We start from the raw sequence: 21,781 nt of genomic DNA on the forward strand, positions 1-21,781 counted from the left end.
TTTCGATAAACCATTTACAGTGCCTACAAGTAGTATTCAACCCCCTGCCGATTTAGCAGGTTTGATAAGATGCAAATAAGTTAGAGCCTTCAAACAAGAGCAGGATTTATTAACAGATGCATAAATCTTACAAACCAAAAAGTTATGTTGCTCAGTTAAATTTTAAACATAAAAGTGTGGGTCAATTATTATTCAACCCCTAGGTTTAATATTTTGTGGAATAACCCTTGTTTGCAATTACAGCTAATAATCGTCTTTTATAAGACCTGATCAGGCCGGCACAGGTCCTTGGAGTTATCTTGGCCCACTCCTCCATGCAGATCTTCTCCAAGTTATCGAGGTTCTTTGGGTGTCTCATGTGGACTTTAATCTTGAGCTCCTTCCACAAGTTTTCAATTGGGTTAAGGTCAGGAGACTGACTAGGCCACTGCAACACCTTGATTTTTTCCCTCTTGAACCAGGCCTTGGTTTTCTTGGCTGTGTGCTTTGGGTCGTTGTCTTGTTGGAAGATGAAATGACGACCCATCTTAAGATCCTTGATGGAGGAGTGGAGGTTCTTGGCCAAAATCTCCAGGTAGGCCGTGCTATCCATCTTCCCATGGATGCGGACCAGATGGCCAGGCCCCTTGGCTGAGAAGCAGCCCCACAGCATGATGCTGCCACCACCATGCTTGACTGTAGGGATGGTATTCTTGGGGTCGTATGCAGTGCCATCCAGTCTCCAAACGTCACGTGTGTGGTTGGCACCAAAAATCTCGATCTTGGTCTCATCAGACCAGAGAACCTTGAACCAGTCTGTCTCAGAGTCCTCCAAGTGATCATGAGCAAACTGTAGACGAGCCTTGACATGACGCTTTGAAAGTAAAGGTACCTTACGGGCTCGTCTGGAACGGAGACCATTGCGGTGGAGTACGTTACTTATGGTATTGACTGAAACCAATGTCCCCACTGCCATGAGATCTTCCCAGAGCTCCTTCCTTGTTGTCCTTGGGTTAGCCTTGACTCTTCGGACAAGCCTGGCCTCGGCACGGGAGGAAACTTTCAAAGGCTGTCCAGGCCGTGGAAGGCTAACAGTAGTTCCATAAGCCTTCCACTTCCGGATGATGCTCCCAACAGTGGAGACAGGTAGGCCCAACTCCTTGGAAAGGGTTTTGTACCCCTTGCCAGCCTTGTGACCCTCCACGATCTTGTCTCTGATGGCCTTGGAATGCTCCTTTGTCTTTCCCATGTTGACCATGTATGAGTGCTCTTCACAAGTTTGGGGAGGGTCTTAAATAGTCAGAAAAGGCTGGAAAAAGAGATAATTAATCCAAACATGTGAAGCTCATTGTTCTTTGTGCCTGAACTACTTCTTAATACTTTAGGGGATCCAAACAGAATTCTGGTGGTTTGAGGGGTTGAATAATAAATGACCCTCTGAATAAACTTTTCACAATTTAAAAAAAAATTAAACAAAGAAATAACATTCTTTTTTGCTGCAGTGCATTTCACACTTCCAGGCTGATCTACAGTCCAAATGTCACAATGCCAAGTTACTTCAGAATGTGTAAACCTGCTAAATCTGCAGGGGGTTGAATACTACTTGTAGGCACTGTATATTATGCATTGTCTTTACCCTTTAATTTAAGTTGTTATTAATATCATTGTCTCTATTTTTTGCAGATAAGACCAAGATATTGTAGTACAATGCAGTCTATGGAGGTTGTATGTAGGAATGGTTTGGTAACCACATGGTAAATGAGGTTCAATGTGAAAAATATAAAGTTATGCAAGGGGGTAAAAATAATCTACATGCAACATATGTTCTATGGGGAGTAACGCTGGGAGAGTCACTGGTGGAGAAGGACCTGGACCTGGGTGCACTTGTAGATCATAGATTAAATTACAGCATGTAATGTCAATCAACTGCTTCTAAAGCCAGCAGGATACTGTCTTGTATTAAAAGGGGTATGGACTCGAGGGACAGAGATGTAATATTAACACTTTATAAGTCAATGGTGCGGTCCCATCTGAAATATGTTCAGTTTTGGGCACCAGTTCATAGAAAGGATGTTCTAGAGTTGTAATAGGTTCAATAGAGGGCCACAAAACTGATAAGGGGCATGGAGGACCTCAGTTATAAGGTGAGAGTAAAGGAGTTAATTTTGTTCAGGATATGATAAGCCTGTATATGAATACCCCAGGTGCTGGTCACAGCAGTGACAGCTGATAGCTGTCTTTTTTTAGAGAAAAATAGCATTGATTATTGCTTATGGTAATGCATATGAACTTGATGGACATATGTCTTTTGTCAACGATACAAACTATGTAATATTTTGGTATATCGAGTAATTAATTGTCAACTCAATGACTTCATGGTGCTCAGGTCATTTGGCTGCAAAACAAGCTCAAATCATTAACCACACTTGGTATGAGGTGTTTATGTCTAGCCAGAGGGTATTTATGGCCAAACATCTTTACGTTATTCTTGTCTGTCCAAAGGACATTGTTCCAGAAGGCTTGTGTCTGTTCAGATGTGACTTTGCAAACTTAAAGGGCTATTCCCATGTACATAATCATATCTATACTTGTAGATAATTAAAAGTTAAACATTTTTGCAAATATAAGTCATTAAAAATTCTGCAGAGTTTTAAAGATTTTCTCTAACTTTCTTAGTGGTGACAGTCTGTTGTCTTGATCGGTTGCCTTGGATACGACCACTAATGCAGAAACTTTCTATGGTCTGGGACTTGTCAGGAACCCAGCTATGACTTTCTTATTGTAGCCGGGTTATCAGGCAGGGACACTACATGTATCAGAAGATATCCCGGCCACAATAAAGAAATCATGGCTGATTTTCTGACCTTAGAAAGTTTCTGCGTTCGTGGTCGTATCCATGGCAACCGATCAAGATAACAGACTGTCACCACTAAGAAAGTTAGAGAAAATCTTTAAAACTCTGCAGAATTTTTAATTACTTATATTTGCAAAAATGTTTAACTTTTAATCATCTACGAATTAAAAAATAATTATGTAGATGGGAATACCCCTTTAAGCATACTGCCATGTTCTTTTTAGAAAGAAGAGACTTTCTCCTGACAACCCACACTTGTACTGTCATAAACCTGATTGCAAAGTCTAAGATGTAGCTCTCTTTGCAATTTCTTTGAGCATTGCATGGTCTGACCTTGTTGGGGCATGTTGAATATGTTGCAATTGTGAATAATCTTTCTAAAAATGGTGGACTTAAAATTGTTTGGAAATGGTCTTGTAATCATTCCCAGTTCTAATGGCAGCAACAATTGCTTCTCTAATATCATTGCTGATATTTTAACTCTTTGTCATTGGGTTAGCACAGTCCGTAATGCTCCAGACCAGCAAAACTTCTAAAAGATTGCTTTTATAGAGATAGCTACACGTGCCGATGATCAATTAATTAAGCACATTTGATTACTCATGTAATCCGTATGGAAGCAATTAGGCTAGATTCACACAGAAGAGATGCAACACGCACCTAACAGGCACCCATTTTCAATGTATGGAGGGATCCGTGAAAATGTCCAAAAATACTACATGACCTACATTTTGACAGTTCATGACAACAGACCATTAAAATAACGGTGATGTGAATAGCCCCTGTTCACTGCCATTAAAATGAATGCTGCCATTATTCACTGTCATGTGAATGTAAGGGTGTGCTTCACTTTTCACACACTGCTTTCTGGCATATTATTGGCTAAATAAAGCAGTTTGTCATTTGTTGCTGTTCACAGAATTCAAAGAGAGTGGGTTTTGTTTCTCATGACTGAATATTCAACAACTTTATTACGGATTACGAGAATTGAACTTACTTGATGGAAGCCCAGGTAGTCTAGTATAGTCGATGAAGCATAGAATATCATTCCTTCCGTACTCACAACAAGAGCAAATCCGTTCAGTGACTAAGGATGAGACAAGGGGAACATAGGTTAATTATTAGTAAGTAAAAAATGTTCCCCTTCATATTTAATTGACAACATTCAGGCTGCTAATTATTATTGTACATGTGGAATTTATGGCTTCTGGAAAATCAAGTAGAAACCGTATTAAGTGCAGTCTCTTGAACTGACAAAATGTTTCTTTAATATGTGACATCTGGAAAATATTCAATAATTCAAAGGGAAATAGAGAAATTGTCCACTAGAATTTAACAACAACTTAACATATAATGGCCCATTCAAAATAAAAGGAGAAACCCCTAAGTTTCCTACATTGTAACTAGTATCATTTATGCCGTATTCACATCTGCACTTGGGTTTCCGTTCAGGAAGTCCGCTTATAGCCCCCAAATGGAAACCTATCTGCATAAAAAAGCAGTTACCTAAGGAAACCCGCGGACCCCATAGACTGTAATGGGGTCTGTGTGATATACGCTCGGTTTCCGCACAAAAAATGCGGAGAGGAAAGTGCTGCTTGCAGGACTTTTCTCTCCGCATATTTGATACGGATAGGCGAACGGAATTGCCCGAACATAGATGTGAAGCAGGCCTCAGTTGACAAATTACAATTGATGAAATTTACTCCAAATGCTTTGAAACACAGGATTTATTTTGCAAAAATATGAACATTCATCTACATTGATACTCATTTTTCTTCCTTGGAGGCTTATTATATAGTTCCAGATATAGGATCTTGACAAACACACTTATAGACAAATATACATACATGAATACACTATATGGGCTTATTTAACATACATATATTGCCTTTTTAGGTGATACCTACCAAACCAATGACCTAAAAGGAACAATAAACACAGAAATGCACACTTAATTATCCCCGCCCTTTATCCCTTTATTTTTTTATTTTATTTTCCTATGATCCAAATTTATCTCACATTACAATTAAAACTGAGAAATATATAAATCAAGGGGTTTTGTCCCTTGTGCTGGTCAAAGGGATTGCATTTATTTTTTTTTTGTTAAATGAGATAATGTCTGACATGACACTTTCAATAACAAGGATGGCTTTGGGATCTACACAGTTGACAACCATTCACTTTGTTACTTGTTTTTGTTTCATTTAATTCACTAAGGAATCCATATTAGAGAAGTATAAACACCATCATCTCCCTTAAAAGCTTAAAGAAGAGACATATAAGTATCTCAGGAAAATGACTTATTGATGTGGAAATACATAGGTTTATTTTTTTGCTAATTTAAACAATTTTATCTGTCATGTGTTGTTGTTCACAGAATTCAAAGGAGGATTGCTTTGGTTCTTATGACTTTATATTCAACAATTTTATTCTGGATTAGGAGAGTTGAACTTTCTGGAAAGAAGCCTACTAAGGCATTGATGGAAGTCTACAAAGGCATTGATGGAAGCCTACTAAGGCATTGATAGAAACCTACTAAGGCATTGATAGAAACCTACTAAGACATTGATGGAAGTCTGCTAAGGCACTGATGGAAGTCTGCTAAGGCATTGATGGAAGTCTGCTAAGGCATTGATGGAAGACTACTAAGGCAATGATGGAAGTCTACTAAGGCATTAGATACTAGTGAATAATCAATCAAATATGAAAATAATAATCTATTTTCTAAGGCGCTGGTATTTTGGATGCTTGTCTTTCAATGTGTTTTAGGCTGGCTTATAAGCAAATTTTACTTTTTGCATTCTAAATTCTCCTTATGCTTTTCATCCAAGAATAATCATATCCAAATTTTGAGAGTATAAGATGATTCAGATGAAAATGTGAATCAATGAACCATGATTTTTCATATTCTATCCTCTCTTTATATTAGAACATTTTTCATTTTTATTAGAACTGAAAATGAATTTTCCATACTTCAAAGATATAAAGTTCTTAAATACTGTAAATAACAGTTGTGTGATCAAGTACATAGTTGAGTCATATGTGGTTTAGAACCCTGTAGAGTGCCCACAATCTGAATGACTGTATTGGTCTGTTATTAGCCCTCACAATGAGCTTGTATGAAAGGAATTATGAGCAGAGACCCTGAGGAGTAACAATTTCTGTCAAAATGTCATTACGCTTTTGAACAACACAAAGTGTGATATTATAAAACAGTATTTGGCAATGGAAAATACCTCTATGACAGCCCTTAGAGGGCAAGCACCAACTAGCAGTATAGTTTATCATTGATGACAAACAGGCAGCTCAACAACAGAACCATAAAGAATGAGGTTGTATAGAAATCCAGCAGATACCAATAGTGTGTAATAGACAACCACATTCAATATCATTACTTGCAATTCAGAAGCATACAATTGTTGCAAATCACCATCTAAGACAAGAAAATGTTACAAGAAATGTGCATTTTGTTAGGCCACATAGATGACATTTTGTGTTCACCCATTTTTTTTGTCACCAGTCTCCTTACAGTACAGAGCTTAAAAAGCATGTGAGGCTCTAAAACCTACAGCACTGTTTGCTCGGGAATGGTGGGGGCTAGAGAAAAAATTCCAACTTTGCCAGAATAAATAGCTAATAACTGATGTAAAGAGCTGAACTTGTTAGAGTTGGTGATAGAATATCTTTAAGTGATCAGACCCCCACCATTGTCTTCATGATGTAAATAAGTTTAAGTGATATATATAGGGGTTGAACCCAACAGATATGGAGGCTGGGAGTGAATAACCAGCGACCAACGATACGCTTTTGATGGCGACTATTTACTGTGTAAAATATATAATTTTTTTTATATATATATATATATATATATATATATATATATATATATATATATATATATATATATATATATATATATATATATATATATATAGGTTTAAAGCTGATGATCTTTTGGGTCCGGCAACCAGAGTCTGCACAGATCAGCTGTTGGAGAAGCCTCCGAGTGCAAGAAGCTGTTAGGTGAGCTATTTACCATAAGCAGTACTATACAGTGGATGGAGCTTCTGCACTAATCCTATTATTTTTATAGGAGCGGTACTAAATGTGCTCCCTATTGACTATTAACTTCCAGCACCAGGAGGCTGCTGCAACAACTGTTCTGTTCGGTGTCTGGGTGTCGGACCACCGCACATCATGTACTAATAACCTATCCTCTGGAAATGGTCATAAGTATGAAAAGTTGATTTGGGGCCAATGTCTTTAATGCTAGATAAACAGTGCTGTGCAAAAAGTTTAGGTAGGTGTAGAAAAAATACTGCAAAGTAAGAATGCATGCACAAAAGAGAAATATAAATAAAATCAAGATTTGGTGTGATCAGCTCTTGGAGGGGAAGTCTTAGAAGTCATTTTTATAGCTCCTCACCCTAATCTTACAATCACTGAGTCTGTCTGGGATTATATGAAGAGACAGAAGGGTCGAGCATGCCTATATCCACAGAAGATCATGCGTAGCTCTCCAAGATATCTGGGACAACCTCCCTGCCAAAATGCTTCAAAAACTGTGTGCAAATGTACCTAGAAGAGTTGATGCTGTTTTGAAGACAAAGGGTTTCACAAATGAATTATATTTTTATTTCTAAATTCTGAAATATAAAATAGGGGAGGAACCTCAGATAGTTTGTGCAAAGGACTATCTGCTGTCAGTATCCGTCCCTGCATTTGCAGCATCTAGAAGTTTATTTTGTCACTTAGAATACTCCAAAAACAATCAATTTCAATGTCTCTTTCAGATTATTATTCTACGTTTTATATTACGCCATAAAATTTACTAGAAACCATTTGTTTTCAGTCTCCTCTATTATTGTTAGAAATGAAAGAAATAAGTATCATTTATCATTCACAAGATGTGGCAAAGATGCGGAAACATGCACAATTCATTAACCCATTACTTCCAGCCAATCGCTCGCCGTATCTTTCCTATGACAGTATTCTAATAAATAATAAATAAATAATTGACTTGCTTCAACTATTAAAACAGAATTGCGTTTTATGACCAGATTTACTGTTATTTGTGTAGTATATGGTTGTAGGTTTCAGTTTTAATCCTGTAAATTGGAAGAGTGGAATTAAAGCCATATCTTGTGCCACGATGCTAGACAAAACAGAATTATGAGCTCATACTATGAATGCTGCATGCCAAAGGAATGTAAATAATGTTTCCATTAGGGACGTCTCATGATCTAATGAGCAGTGAAAGTAAGTAGAAAAGGGATTATAATCACTGCTGTAATGAAGACCTGAAATATCAATGCCAAGATGACCTCCAAACTACATAAGGAAAGAAGGGAATTGTGCAGTAGGACAAGTATGGCTGGAAATGAATTGATTCCTCGGAAGGCTTTTTCTTTTTCAGACATTTTTTATTTGTTTTGTAACTGAGATACTTGGATAAAGAGATTGTAAAGACTACATTGTTATAAGTCAGATGAACCCTAAACACTATGTCAGATGACATGCACTATATATATAGAATACAGTATAAGAAAATGCATGATTTCTATTTACAATAGATGTTATATGATCATGACCCGTGGCTGATGTGGTGTCTAAGCTCAATAAAATTCTGAGATGCTTTAAGGGTAAGTGATTTTATAAGATCATTATTGTCTTGACTGAATGGGAATTCTATTTTGTGTTCACTTACTTATTAAATACCATTTGTGTGGCCTAAGAAACCATTTGCATATTGTGACATTCAATTCTATCTAGCTGGGTCAAGGGGTAAACTCTGTTGTATTTTACAGTTAGTTAGTAGATCAAGTTGAAAAATGACGCAGGTCCATTAAATACAACCTATAATCTACAATTTTAATCCTTCACTATGAGGTGGATGCCACGTGCCCCATATACTCGTAAGGAGTAAAAAAAATCCTTTCCAACATAGTGTCCATGGACAGTGCCAATGATAACCCTTCAGTTCTTTATTGCTGGGCAGGAAACAGCATCACATAAATTTGCCTTCCACTGGGGACAGCACATCAAGCACATGGGGACTGCTTATATCCCATGGGCATCAGTTGGGTCTGACCACTATGCGTACTATACTTGCAAAAAATTCTCCAATCATCTTTAGTGCTAACTCAAAAGTTAACTATTCTCTACTTATTTTTCTGCATGTCTCTGCAGTGTAGACCACCAACTCCTCAGTATGCTTCATTATATTGACCTCAAAAACAATACTTGTTCTTTTTTCCTACTGTTAGGACTCTGCGGCAGGTGTAGTCAAGGGATCAGGGTCGCAGCCTGTTCTGCTGTTACTGGTCAGTCCAGCATGGCTGGGGTTAATTCCCTTGCAGCCAGTAGGTGTGGTTTTTTCCTGACTGACAATGGTGCTAACCTATAAGCACCTGGCGTGGGCACCTGGGCTTGCTGTTTAGACCTGCCTTCCCTCTATTTAAGGAGGCAGGACTGATGGCCCAGTGCCTTAGCCTTAATCCAGATTTGTGCACGTCAATGCAAACTTTAGTTTGGCAGTAAGCTGTCTTAGCTAGGTAGGTCCTTAGATAGAATTGTTCCCTAGATAGAATTGTTTCTGTAGTTAGTACCTAGGGAACTCCTACCTTAGCTACTCTGCTACCTACGGTGCTTCACAGCAGGTGGCTGTAGTGGGTGCGGTCCAGGAGGTTACTGGGAGCACATGGTCTTAGTGGTTTATGTTAGTCTAACAGTGAAGCTGCTTTGTTCTGCAGTGGCCTGCTCCCTGTGTAGGAACAAAGAGTACTCAGTTGGAGGTGTAGCCCGGCAGTGAGGCTGTCAGGCCTTGTTCACACCAGTGTGCCCTGCAGTTCAGAGCCCAGTAGGACTCCGCATGCTTTGTTTATTTTAGTTGTTTTTAAGTAAGCCTACTGAACATAACACCTACCTCTCTGACTGGTCATTCATCGTTTCATGTGCTACACAGCCACTATTGGACAACCGGTCTACAGATTTGGATTTCAGTATCATCTTTATGCTGTTGACATCCAATTATATTCCTCTTCCCATAATATCACCTCTGTACTTTTACAAAACACCAGTGCTTGTCTGTCTACTGTCCCTAACACCATTTCTTCTCTATATCTGAAACACATTTTATAAATTGAACTTTACATGTTTTAACCATCTTCTCACATTTCCATCGCAGTCTGTGGTCATATCATAATTCTGAGGCAGCATGCCCACTGTTTTGGAGTTATGTTTTACTCAGCCCTTTCATTCACCCCCTATTTTCAATCACTAGCACGCTCATGTCACCTCGCCTCAAAAATGTCTCAGAAATCTGCTCTTTTCTTGCCAAGTAAATGTCAAAAACCTTTTTAGTCACCCTCATTCAGTCTGGTATTGATTTCTCACCCACAAGTCCTTTCACAGTGCCACAGCTTTCTAAATCTCCTACCTCATGTACACCATTCCCCCATATACCATTCTACCAGTGCTCTCCATTTTGCCAATAATTTAGCTCTCCTAGTAATAACTTCTCTAAACTTCTCTAGAGTTACCCTAGATCTCCTGGAATGCATTACCCTAGACAATCAGATTAATACCCAGCTTCTGCCAGTTCAAATGTGCCTTCAAGACATATTGTTAGGCAGGTTTCACATCACAATCAAATTCTTCTACATTTATTTTTCCTATACTAACGCATCTCTGTTTACCCCTTTCTCTACATTGGTCCTTAAAGCTCAGAACCCCACTCCACATGCACTTCAAATCGAAACATACACAAATACCAGCTGGTGACTGGCTGTTGCCTGGGCCATGATACCATCAAGCACTGTTACCTCTTATTTCATCCCTTCTTCCTCATAGACTTCAGATTCTGTAATGTATGACTTTGTAAATTATGATATGTAAATTGGTAGTAAAAATGTTTGGTGCTATGATGAAAACTAGAAAATTCTTTTAATTCACTACATATTGGGCAATATCAAATTTTATATGATTTTTAAATCTTGATTTATGCTGACTTCCTATGACTGCTTAGTTTTCCTATTACTTTTACTGTTATACAGTCTGTGGTCTATAGAACTCTTAGGTTATGGCTCCACATTGCATTAAAACCCCCCAAAATGCTGTGTTTTGGCAAAGTCAGGAGTGGATTTACATCTAAGTTATTTCTTTATATTTCCCATTCCTTTTCTAGTCACTCCTGATTTTGGCTAAGAAAAACGTGGCAATATTTGCAACAAAAAAGCTGCATTTCCGCAACGTGAGGCCTTAGCTTTAGATCTGTTCATTGTTTTTCTCTTTTACTGTATTTTAAGCACATTTCAAGACGTATGAAATAATTCCTTACATGACTTAATCTTAACAAACCTGACTAAACATGAATATTCACTTAAGGTTTATTTTCCTTTTTTTATTGTAATGTATTATATTAAACAACTCCCTTAACTTCTTATTTTGCAAACAGGAACAAAGGCTTGGCTTTTAAGTCTTGGATTACATTTGCTTTTAATATGTATATCCAATTATGTATAGTCACGAAGATCTGCACCTGCTACTTACACTCAACACAATTACGTTTACAATCTAAGGCACGTACATGTAGGTCCCTTGGTACTTTCCTAATATTTTCTTGTTAACCTTGTTAACTAGAATAGCTGTCCACAAGGTCTCTACTGTCACCACCTCCCCGTTACGTAAATCTCATTCTTGAAAAGCATTTAGAGCATTTTATTACCCAGTCCAAAATTTCCCATAAATTCTTGTTGGTTGTCAACAAAACGTACCCTTAGTGATTTCTGGTTTTGGAATCCCACTGATTTGGTGTAAAAAAAAACAACCTGATCATGACAGTAGTCCTTGAAAAATTATGTAATCTTTTTTCATCCCATGGAAATGAGTGTGAGTGATGTAAACATTCTTTGCTTTTTGGGCCACACAAGACAGTGCATGTGATATCTGGACCTTCACCATCACTATTGATATAGAAAATAGTCTCCAGAACTGAGCAGAATATTAAAATGAACAATAAAAGCAGTCAGTTATATTGCTAAACCAGAGATTTATGCAACCTCAGTAACAACTGAGCCCACCTCACAGTTTGAGAGAACTGGTTTAGAGTCCTTACTGGTTGTTACCTAGTATCTTTAGTGGTCTAGTATGGTAAAGGTGTTAATATTGATATCCATTATCATGTCTGTCTAAGGTAGTTATAAGTTAATATCTAATTCCATAGAGGGTTGGTTTACAAGTTAGCTCTCAGTAGTATATAGTATATATAGTAATTAGTGTTGAGCGAATAGTATTCGTCGAATACCTAGACGGCATAGGAATTAATGTAGCCGGCCAAACACCAAGGGGTTAAACACTTCGAAGATTCAATGCGTTTAACCCCTTGGTATTTGGCCGATTACACGCATTTCTATGCCGGCGAGGTATTCGACGAATACTATTCGCTCAACACTAATAGTAATTATTTAGTTTATTGTATGTATGTGATAGAATAAACCTATAATTTAAAGATTTTTTTTTATAATGTTCTGTGTCATTATACTAAAACAATATTCTTAAATATTGCAAATTTCACATTAAACTTTATTACATAACCTTATTTTATACCAATTTATTATCAGATTGCACCAAAAAGAACAAATATTTGAGGCACACAGCATTTTTCAACACCTTTTCAGGCTTTGAGGAGACAGGGTTTAGAATATAACAATGTGTGACCAGTGAAATATATTGAAGCTTTGTAGGGCTCAGCTCTTTCCCAGTCACACATGGGTATTGATGGGGATTGGTAAAACTTGTAAAGCAGCGACTTGACTGCACATGAAAAGAAAAAAGTGGCGATTTATTTTGTTACCAGGAAACCTGCCACAGACTCCACTTTTTTATTTTCAGGTATATTCAAGTCGCTGCTGTATATGCTTTTTAATACACTTTTTATATACAGATTTAATGTAGTAAGAAATATATACATATGACATATTCTATTTAATGCTTTCAACTGAAATCTTCGGATATAGGGGGTACGATGAATTCTTCCTTCTCTTCATGTCTTGTGGTTGCAGACATTCATATGACAGTGTGAAGGACATATGGACATAATAATGGTTGATGTCAATTATTAAACCAATAATTAGGTAATAATAATCAAAGTTACACAAAGTTCACATATGACATATTTGATGAGGTTGCTGTCAGCATTACAATACAATATTTATTAATTTGCCAAAAATTGTGAAAATATGTTGCAGAAATCTGGTGGAAATGCCATATTTAAACACATCCTAACTCTAAGGCAGGGTCCCCACGTGGTATAAACGCCGTGGAAAAAATGCGGTGTTGTACAGTCTATGCAAATGCTCTTTCTTTCTAATATATTGTTGGCAATTCACAAATTACTTTATAATATTATTTGTATCCTAATATGTCAGCAGTTACATGCTTTTTGAGCAAACTTACTTCCTAGTATCACTATAAAATGCTTTATCACACGTATTTTACTCCATCACTGCCATGTCCAAGCAGAGAAGTTCCCTGTGTTTTCTTATAGCTTAATAATGTCCCAATTCCCAGAACAGTAGAATAAAACAGTAATAACTTCAAAGACTCTTTACACAGAACCATGTCTGAGTCCAATATAAAAAAAAATTCCAAAACATATTTGGCTTATTAGTTTTGGAATGATGGAAAACTAGTCGTCTGTTCTTTCCCTGGAGAGAGGCTGCTATAGTTACTGCCGCTTAAAAGAGGAACCCAACAAGCAGGCCTTGCGAACAGCCGTGTAAGTCACTCACGTGAAACAAAACCTAAACAGCGACATTTTCAGGGTCAATGGACTGTTACATGAAGCTTCTCCCAGCCCTGAACTAAGTTTGTATATTATGCACTGGGTGGGGCAAACACTTTCATTTCTTAGTCAAACAAGTAAACGAGAGAAAAAACATTCAAGGCGTCCAAACAATGACATCTCTAAGATATACCCGATTTATTGTAGTGTTATTATACAAGACATTTTCATGGATCTACAAAACTTCAACATGTTGAGGTAAATCAACACATATCGAAAAACCAAATATAAAGTTTCTGTGCTCACATCTTGTATGAAAACCATTACAGAGATTCAGACTTTTGGCTACTGAGTTGGCAAAATATACTTGGTAACAACAATTATATGCAGGGTAGCCATAATACTGCTTATAGGACTTTCCAAAAGAATTTAAAGGCAATGCTCCATTATGTTCTACTTCAAATGTGGCCTTAGCCTGACCCAGGAGATAAGGCCCCTATCATCTTCTAAAAAGGTAACAACTAAAGGAAACATGAGACAAATACAAATATATATATACAGTATATATAAAGTATGAAAAATATTTATTGATAACCAAATAGCTAAAATAGGTTAGAATGCTGAAGGCGAAACGCGTGTCAGGCGTTCAGCAGTTTACTCCCATCGGCGCTGTGTAGTGGACTTTTGATATATGATGTTGCTATGTAACTGGCTAGTTGTTTTGCTGGCTAGTAGCTATATCCCCTGGGTGGAGTGTTATATGCACGTGCTTTGTCTCAGAGATACTCTAGTATTTACCTATGGCTAGGAGCTGCACTGCACTTTGCTGAGTGGGTTGATTTATGTGTCTGCTCACTATTTTTTGTGAGTTTTTTTTTTCTATGTCTCCCTGTGATTTTTTAGCTATTTGGTTATCAATAAATATTTGTTATACCTTTTATATATATTTTTGCATTTGCCTCAAGTTCCCTTTGGTTGTTATGTCTATTCTATAGTGGGACTTCATTTGGTATTTGGTAGAGTACGTTTTACGGTTTTTATCTTCTAAAGAGGATTCTAACATATTTCTAGTCACATAGAGAATAGTCAAAGACAACTAGACACTTTATATAGTCACATAGGAAAAAAAGTACCGTATATACTCCGGGGGGGGGGGGGGGGGATCCACCATTGCAGATAAAAAGTACAGCCATGTACTTAGTAACTCCAGGTGCCTCATAGTAATAGCAGTTAACTTCATCATGTGACTCATATTAACCCCCTGTGTGCCTCACATAAGAGTTACTGGTATGTGGGACATATGGAGATAATAATTAGGTATCCTCATAATTAAGGTCCTTAGTCACTGTATCTCACATATTAGTAACCCTTATATGGGGCACACAGGGGTTAATATGAGGGACATGATGGGGTTAACTGCTATTAATGTGAGGCACATTGAGTAAGGGGGCGTTCACACTACCGTCGGTGTCCGACAGGTAGTGTCCGCTCCTAGTGTCCGCTCAAAATCTGGCACGGACATTAGGAGCGGACACTAGCTGTGTCCGTGACACCTGTCATTTATTTAAATGGGCATGGGGTGCGTTCTTTTGCACTCCGTGCCCTTCCTTCCCTGTCCGCAAGTGAAGATGTCTGACTTCTCAAGCGGACAGAAGAACCCTACATGTCGGGTTTTTCTGTCCGCTTGAGAAGTCGGACATCTTCATTTGCGGACAGGGAAGGAAGGGCACGGAGTGCAAAAGAACGCACCCGGTGCCCATTTAAAGAGGACCTTTCACCATATCTGGGCACATGCAGTGTCATATACTGCCAGAAAGCTGACAGTGCGCTGAATTCAGCGCACTGTCGGCTTTCTCGATCTGTGCCCGGTGTAAAGCACTATCGGCCCCGGTACCGTAGCGATTTACAGTCAGAAGGGCGTTTCTGACCATTAGCCAGAGACGTCCTTCTGCCTCGCGGCGCCAATCGCGCTGTGCTGTGGAGCCGGGAGGAACGCCCCCTCCCTCTCCTGATAATGCTAGTCTACGGACAAGCTGTGTGAGCAGAGGGAGTGGGCGTTCCTCCCGGCTCCACAGCACAGCGCGATTGGCGCCGCGAGGCAGAAGGACGTTCCTGGCTAACAGTCAGAAACGCCCTTCTGACCATAGAAGAGCTACGGTACCGGGCCGTAAGCTCTTCACACCGGGCACAGATCGGGAAAGCCGACCGTGCGCTGAATTCAGCGCACTGTCAGCTTTCCAGCAGTATATAACACTGCATGTGCCCGGATATGGTGAAAGGTCCTCTTTAAATAAATGACAGGTGTCACAGACACAGCTAGTGTCTGCTCCTAATGTCCGTGCCAGATTTTGAGCGGACACTAGGAGCGGACACTACCTGTCGGACACCGACGGTAGTGTGAACGCTCCCTTACTGAAACTTAATTAATAACCCCAAATGCCTGACATTAACAGGCAGAGTAACTAAAGGAAGGTCCTGTGTGTGTCACTTTACTGTAGCTTCCTCTCCTCCATACAACAGACATCTTCCATAAGACACAATGAATCCTGGCCACTCATCTGCAGGGTAGATGCTAAATCCTAGTGTGCTAAAGGACCTCTGATGACATCATGACCATGTGATCGGACTCAAGTGTGGGCGGCGATACTAGGATTTAGACTCAACCTTATCTGCAGATGTTACATACCAGTGGCTACAGGACCTTTGATGACATCACAGTCACGTGACCTCAGGACAAGCCAATCACAGAGCAGTAGCACTAAAGGACCTCCCCCTTCTAGGTCCTTCCAGTTTTCTGTGCTCCGTGGACCCTGACTCGTGTATAAGCCAAGGAGAGCTTATTCAGCATGAAAAATGTGCTGAAAAAGTCGGCTTATACTCGAGTATATACGGTATTATCTGAAATGACTGACAGTTTTGTGAGAGTCACATTGTGTTTTTGTAGTTGGTAGTGCAATACTCTACCTATTTTTGTGTGTAATTTTATAGAGTGGGCTATAAATGTATGTTCCTATTTAAATGTGTTATATACATGTAATTCTAGGAGATTTGAGCTCTGAAGACTCCAGTTTTGTGAACACTATAATACAGATTATAACTTGGGATCAGAACAGGATAAGTAATGTTACTGAATATTTATGGAGATTTTAAAGGGGTTGTCCCATAACAAGGATCCTATCTATACTGCTAGTTTATGTGGATATAAGACTTTTCCTAAATACATTGCTTTATCAAAATTGCTTTGTTTGGCCGCTATCTTAATTTATTCACTTCATTGTTGACATTGGCCCTTGGGATTATCTGCTCATTTGTCAAGTGACGTAGCTGCCTGCTCTCAGGGGGGAGGGAGGGGCTGACAAGCAACGGAGATCCTCATATAGGGGAGCAGAAGGTGAGAGCTCTGGGATTACTGTGCTGTCTAGCTTCAGTTTTTCCACTTATCAGCCGATTTAATTGAATTTGGCTGATAAGGGCTTAGATAAGGAGTCCATTACCTCTGTATGTAATGCAAGCTGACTCAAATCCAGCTCTGCTACATCAGTTTCCACACCAGCATCATACTGTGGATCATAGCAGATAGCAGAGCAAGTGAAACCCACCAAGTGAGTGCCCACCAATGTGCGAGAAATCCAGAAAGTGAAGAGAGTACAGAGCCTTCAGGCTGCAGAACAAGAGTTATGGGAATACCCCTTTAAAGCACTGAAGACTTCAACATCAGAAACAAGTTCCTATTTCTATTTAGTTGAACATCTCAACAGTCTCTCCCCTCACCTTGTGTCTCCATCCCTCTTCCCTCATAGACTGTAAGCCCTTGTGGCCCTCAATCCCACTGTGCCAGTCGGTCATTGTTAGTATGTTTGATTGTATATTTTGTGTACTGTATGTAAACCATCAAATTTACAGAAACATGGAATTAATGGTGCTATATAAATAACTAGCTGGTACCCGTGACTTCGTCTGCGGTGATTGTAGAAGTGGGTATATACAGGCGCGGGTAAGGTTTTCGTAGTAAGGTATGGGATATGAAATGTAACTTTGTATCTTGTTTTTGCTGTAATTCAGAGAATACGTAAGACTTTTGTGTTGAAGTTAATTTGTATTTGAGCTGCTATACAGTGTTGTGAGAAACTTTACATAGTGACTTTGGGACAGAAGTATTTGAAGTTAACCCTTTCCCGCCGATGGCATTTTTTGATTTTCGTTTTTGACTCCCCTCATTCTAAACCCCATAACTTTTTTATTTCTCCGCTCCCAGAGCCATATGAGGTCTTAATTTTTCCTGGGACAAATTTTTCTTCATGATGCCACCATTATTTATTCTATATACTGTACTGGGAAGCAGGGAAAAAATTCAGAATGGGGTAGATTTGAAGAAAAAATGCATTTCTGCGACTTTCTTACGGGCTTTAGTTTTACGGCGTTCACTGTGCAACCAAAATGACATGTCCCCTGTATTGTGTTTCGTTACGATTCCGGGGATACCAAATTTATATGGTTTTATTTACATTTTGACCCCTTAAAAAAAATCCAAAACTGTTAAAAAATTATTTTTTGAAAAGTCGTCATATTCCGACAGGCGTAACTTTTTTATACGTGTGTGTACGGGGATGTATAGGGCGTCTTTTTTTGCGGGACCGGGTGTACTTTGTAGTTCTACCATTTTCGGGAAATGTTATTGCTTTGATCACTTTTTATTCAAATTTTTATCAGAATCAAAACAGTGAAAAAATGGCGGTTTGGCACTTTTGACCATTTTTCCCACTACGGCGTTTACCGAACAGGAAAAATATTTGTATAGCTTTGTAGAGCGGGCGATTTTGGATGTGGGGATACCTAACATGTATGTGTTTCACAGTTTTTAACTACTTTTATATGTGTTCTAGGGAAAGGGGGGTGATTTGAATTTTTAATCCTTTTTATTTATTTTTTAAATATTTTTTTTTACTTTTTTTAAAACTTTTTTTTTTGCATTTATTAGACCGCCTAGGGGTATTGATATGGGTGGGCGAAGTCACGGATTGTCAGAGCGGTGGGGGTCGGCAAACATGGCTGCTCCGGAGCGTTAAAGAGAGCCTCCTGGAGTATCGTTAAGGTGAGGGGCAAAGTGGTAAAGTATATGTATATGTGATTGTGTGGGGTTAGGGGCTAAGCTGTAGAGGGCAATATGAATTTTGGGGCTTGCTATGGTCCAAAGTGTGTGAGATTGCAGAGATGGTGGTGTGAGTTTGGGTTTTGTGGGGGTCCTGGCACAAACGTATGTGCGCTATTGTGACGAAAAGTAGCCTATTGTTTAATCGGGTGTATTAACTATGTTTGTGGAAAATTTCAGCCAAATCGGTGGAGCGGTTTTTCCGTGATTGAGGAACAAACATCCGAACATGCAAACATCCAAACACACAAACCCACAAACTTTCACATTTATAATATTAATAGGATAATAATAATAATAATAATAATAATAATAATAATTTAGTTTTGCTGGTAAACTTCCAGTTACTATAGTATAACAACTCAGGATGGCAGTGCATATTATATTCATTTTCATAGACTGTTTATCTAGCTGCATAATAATATACTTCAATAGACACAAATATCACAGCAAACAATATGAGGTAGGTGGTTTCTAAGTATTAGTGCAATGTGAAATTTCACATTATGCATCACTGGGATGTAATATGTAATCTACGTAATGTTGTAGCCTTTTCATGTTTGGGTGATTTGTGGAAGCATTGTTACTATAAGTGTTAGGTATCAATATGAATAACTAAATACAGCTTTTAGTAAGCCTTGCATTAGAAATGTAAGCATAACTAGCTTTGGAGAACAGTATATGAGCTGTGATGTGATGGAACCCTTTAAGCAATATGTGCAAGCACCATGTAGCTGGAAAGACAATGTTTATGCTATAAGTGTTCACTTAAAAGCTGTGGAGTGAAGCTGTCAGCGACCCTAAAACTCCTCTTGTAATGTGTGTATTACACAATAATTTTTTATTATTTTAATTCTGTGCAGCTGCTTGAAATATTGATCGGGCTTTCATGAATTTCAGAACGCTTTCCTACTGTTCATATACTCAAACCTCTTTTCCCATATTCATTAATGAGAGGTTGTCAATGCACATCGCTCGGCACAAGGCTCACCCTTAAGGAAAAAGTTGCTCAACTTTTTAGAATTATAGACCAATCTCATCTGGCTCCAACTAGTAACAAAGTTGTTTGTATAATGTAACCTAAAGTGTAACAATAGTAATATCAGCTGCCAACACTTCCTCGAGGAAATTTCCATGAGGCCAATGTGGCAATTTTATACCTTACTCACGATCAGCCTAACTCAGAGATCTAAAAATAAGTGATATATACAGGTTGTGAGAGAGTGAAGGGTGTGGTCTGGGAAGACAAGTATATTCCATCCAGGCAGCTAAAGGGTGTATGGTGAAGATTCACACCAGGGAGGTCAGCTGACTAATCAGGCCCTAATAACAGTCTGAGTGTGAAGACTAGCAGTGTGGCACCACACTGACAGAGTTGAACTGTCCAGACTGGACCTCCAAAGCAGATACTGTGCCACCCGTTGTTGTTGCTGCCAAGGTGGGAGACTGGTAGCCAGTCTCCTGTATGGACAGGGAAAAGTTTACTTACGTTTAAGTTAGTTTTCTCAGCCGAGAAGGATTTTGTTTTGTTTATCCTGTGGCTTTGCAAAAGCAGTGTATGCGTTTCATGTGAATAAAGCCTACTTGTGTGCAATCCAGTGTCTGTGTCCCTGTTTTTACAAGCATCTACCTGAGCGATTCCCCACATATGGTGCTTCAGATGTGGGCATAAGTGCAGTGAGACATACACAAGCTGAAATAGAAAGCCACAGCTATGGAAGAGATTGTGAAACAGCTGATACTGGCTAATCAGCAGCAGCAGCAGAGACATGCAGATGCTACTGCAGTGCAACAAGAGACTAACAGGAGATATGCAGAGGCCACTGCAGTACAGCGAGAAACTAACCATCAGTTACAGCAGAAACTTGCAGAGACTACTGCAGCGCAACAAGAAGCTAACAGGCTGTTGCAGCAGAGACAAGCAGAGGCTAATGCAGCGCAACAAGAGGCTAACAGGCTGTTGCAGCAGTGACATGCAGAGGCCTGTCAGCAGCAGCAAGCTAATGCAGCGCAACAGGAGACCAACCGTCTTTTGGCCAAGCAGATGTCCATGTTGCTGACTGCTCTGCAAAAGGCCGACCCAGCAAAGCCAGAGCGGGATGCCAGAAAAGAGATCCGTAAAGCGCTGACCAAGACGACATCACAGGACAACGTAGAGGCCTATCTGACTGGGTTTGAAAGAGTGGCCACCCATGAGAGGCTTCCACCGCAGCTCTGGGCAGAGGTGTTGGCTCCTTTCTTAGTTGCTGAGCCCCAGCAAGCTTATTTTGACCTGAGAGAACAGGATGCATATGATTACCAGCGCGTGAAGGCAGAGATCCTGGACCAACTGGGTGTGAACCAGAATGTCCAGGCTCAAAGAGTCCATGATTGGGAATACCAGGAGGTGTTACCACCAAGGTCACAAATGCACCACCTTGTACAACTTGTCCGGAAGTGGCTCCAGCCAGAGACATTGACCTCAGCGCAGATTGTGCAGCGGGTTGTCATAGACCAGTACCTGAGGTCTTTACCGGGTAAGATCCAGAGGTGGGTGGGGCATGGTGACCCAAGAAACGCCAATGCATTGGTGGGGTTGGTGGAGCAATACTGCACTACACAGTCCCTTGGGAAGGGGCGGCCCCAAATCCCACAAACTCCCAAGGCCCAGAGGGCCAATTTATGTCGGACTCCCCAGGATAAGGTAGTGACCCAGGGTAGAAGTACTGCCATCTGCTGGGAGTGCCACGAGCCAGGCCATGTTGCGGCTAATTGTCCCCGTGCCACTGAACCCATGGACTGCAGCCTAGGTCGGAGGGTGTCCCTCTATGCTGCACCTGTATACACTGCTGCCACCCCAGACACTGTTGATGAGCGCCACCTATGCCAGGTGACCGTGGCTGGGTGCTTAGTGGTGGCACTACTGGATTCTGACAGTCGGGTGACCCTTGTTAATGGGAACTATTTTGACCACGAGACTGTCACTGGACGCACAGTCGGGGTCCTGTGCATACATGGAGATATATGGGACTAC

The 21,781-nt window shown here is 39.6% G+C and overlaps 1 protein-coding gene across 1 annotated transcript in view; it reads right to left on the minus strand.

Annotated features, from left to right (window-relative positions):
- The window catches only part of AHRR (aryl hydrocarbon receptor repressor), a 238,436-nt gene that overhangs the window by 93,860 nt on the left and 122,795 nt on the right, over positions 1-21,781 (minus strand). Inside the window, exon 5 of the mRNA XM_075271111.1 lies at positions 3,831-3,920. Coding sequence (XP_075127212.1) covers positions 3,831-3,920 — 90 coding nt within the window. The remainder of the gene's footprint in view (positions 1-3,830; positions 3,921-21,781) is intronic.

This window comes from Leptodactylus fuscus, chromosome 4 (genome assembly GCF_031893055.1).
Source record: "Leptodactylus fuscus isolate aLepFus1 chromosome 4, aLepFus1.hap2, whole genome shotgun sequence".
Taxonomy (NCBI): Eukaryota; Metazoa; Chordata; class Amphibia; order Anura; family Leptodactylidae; genus Leptodactylus; species Leptodactylus fuscus.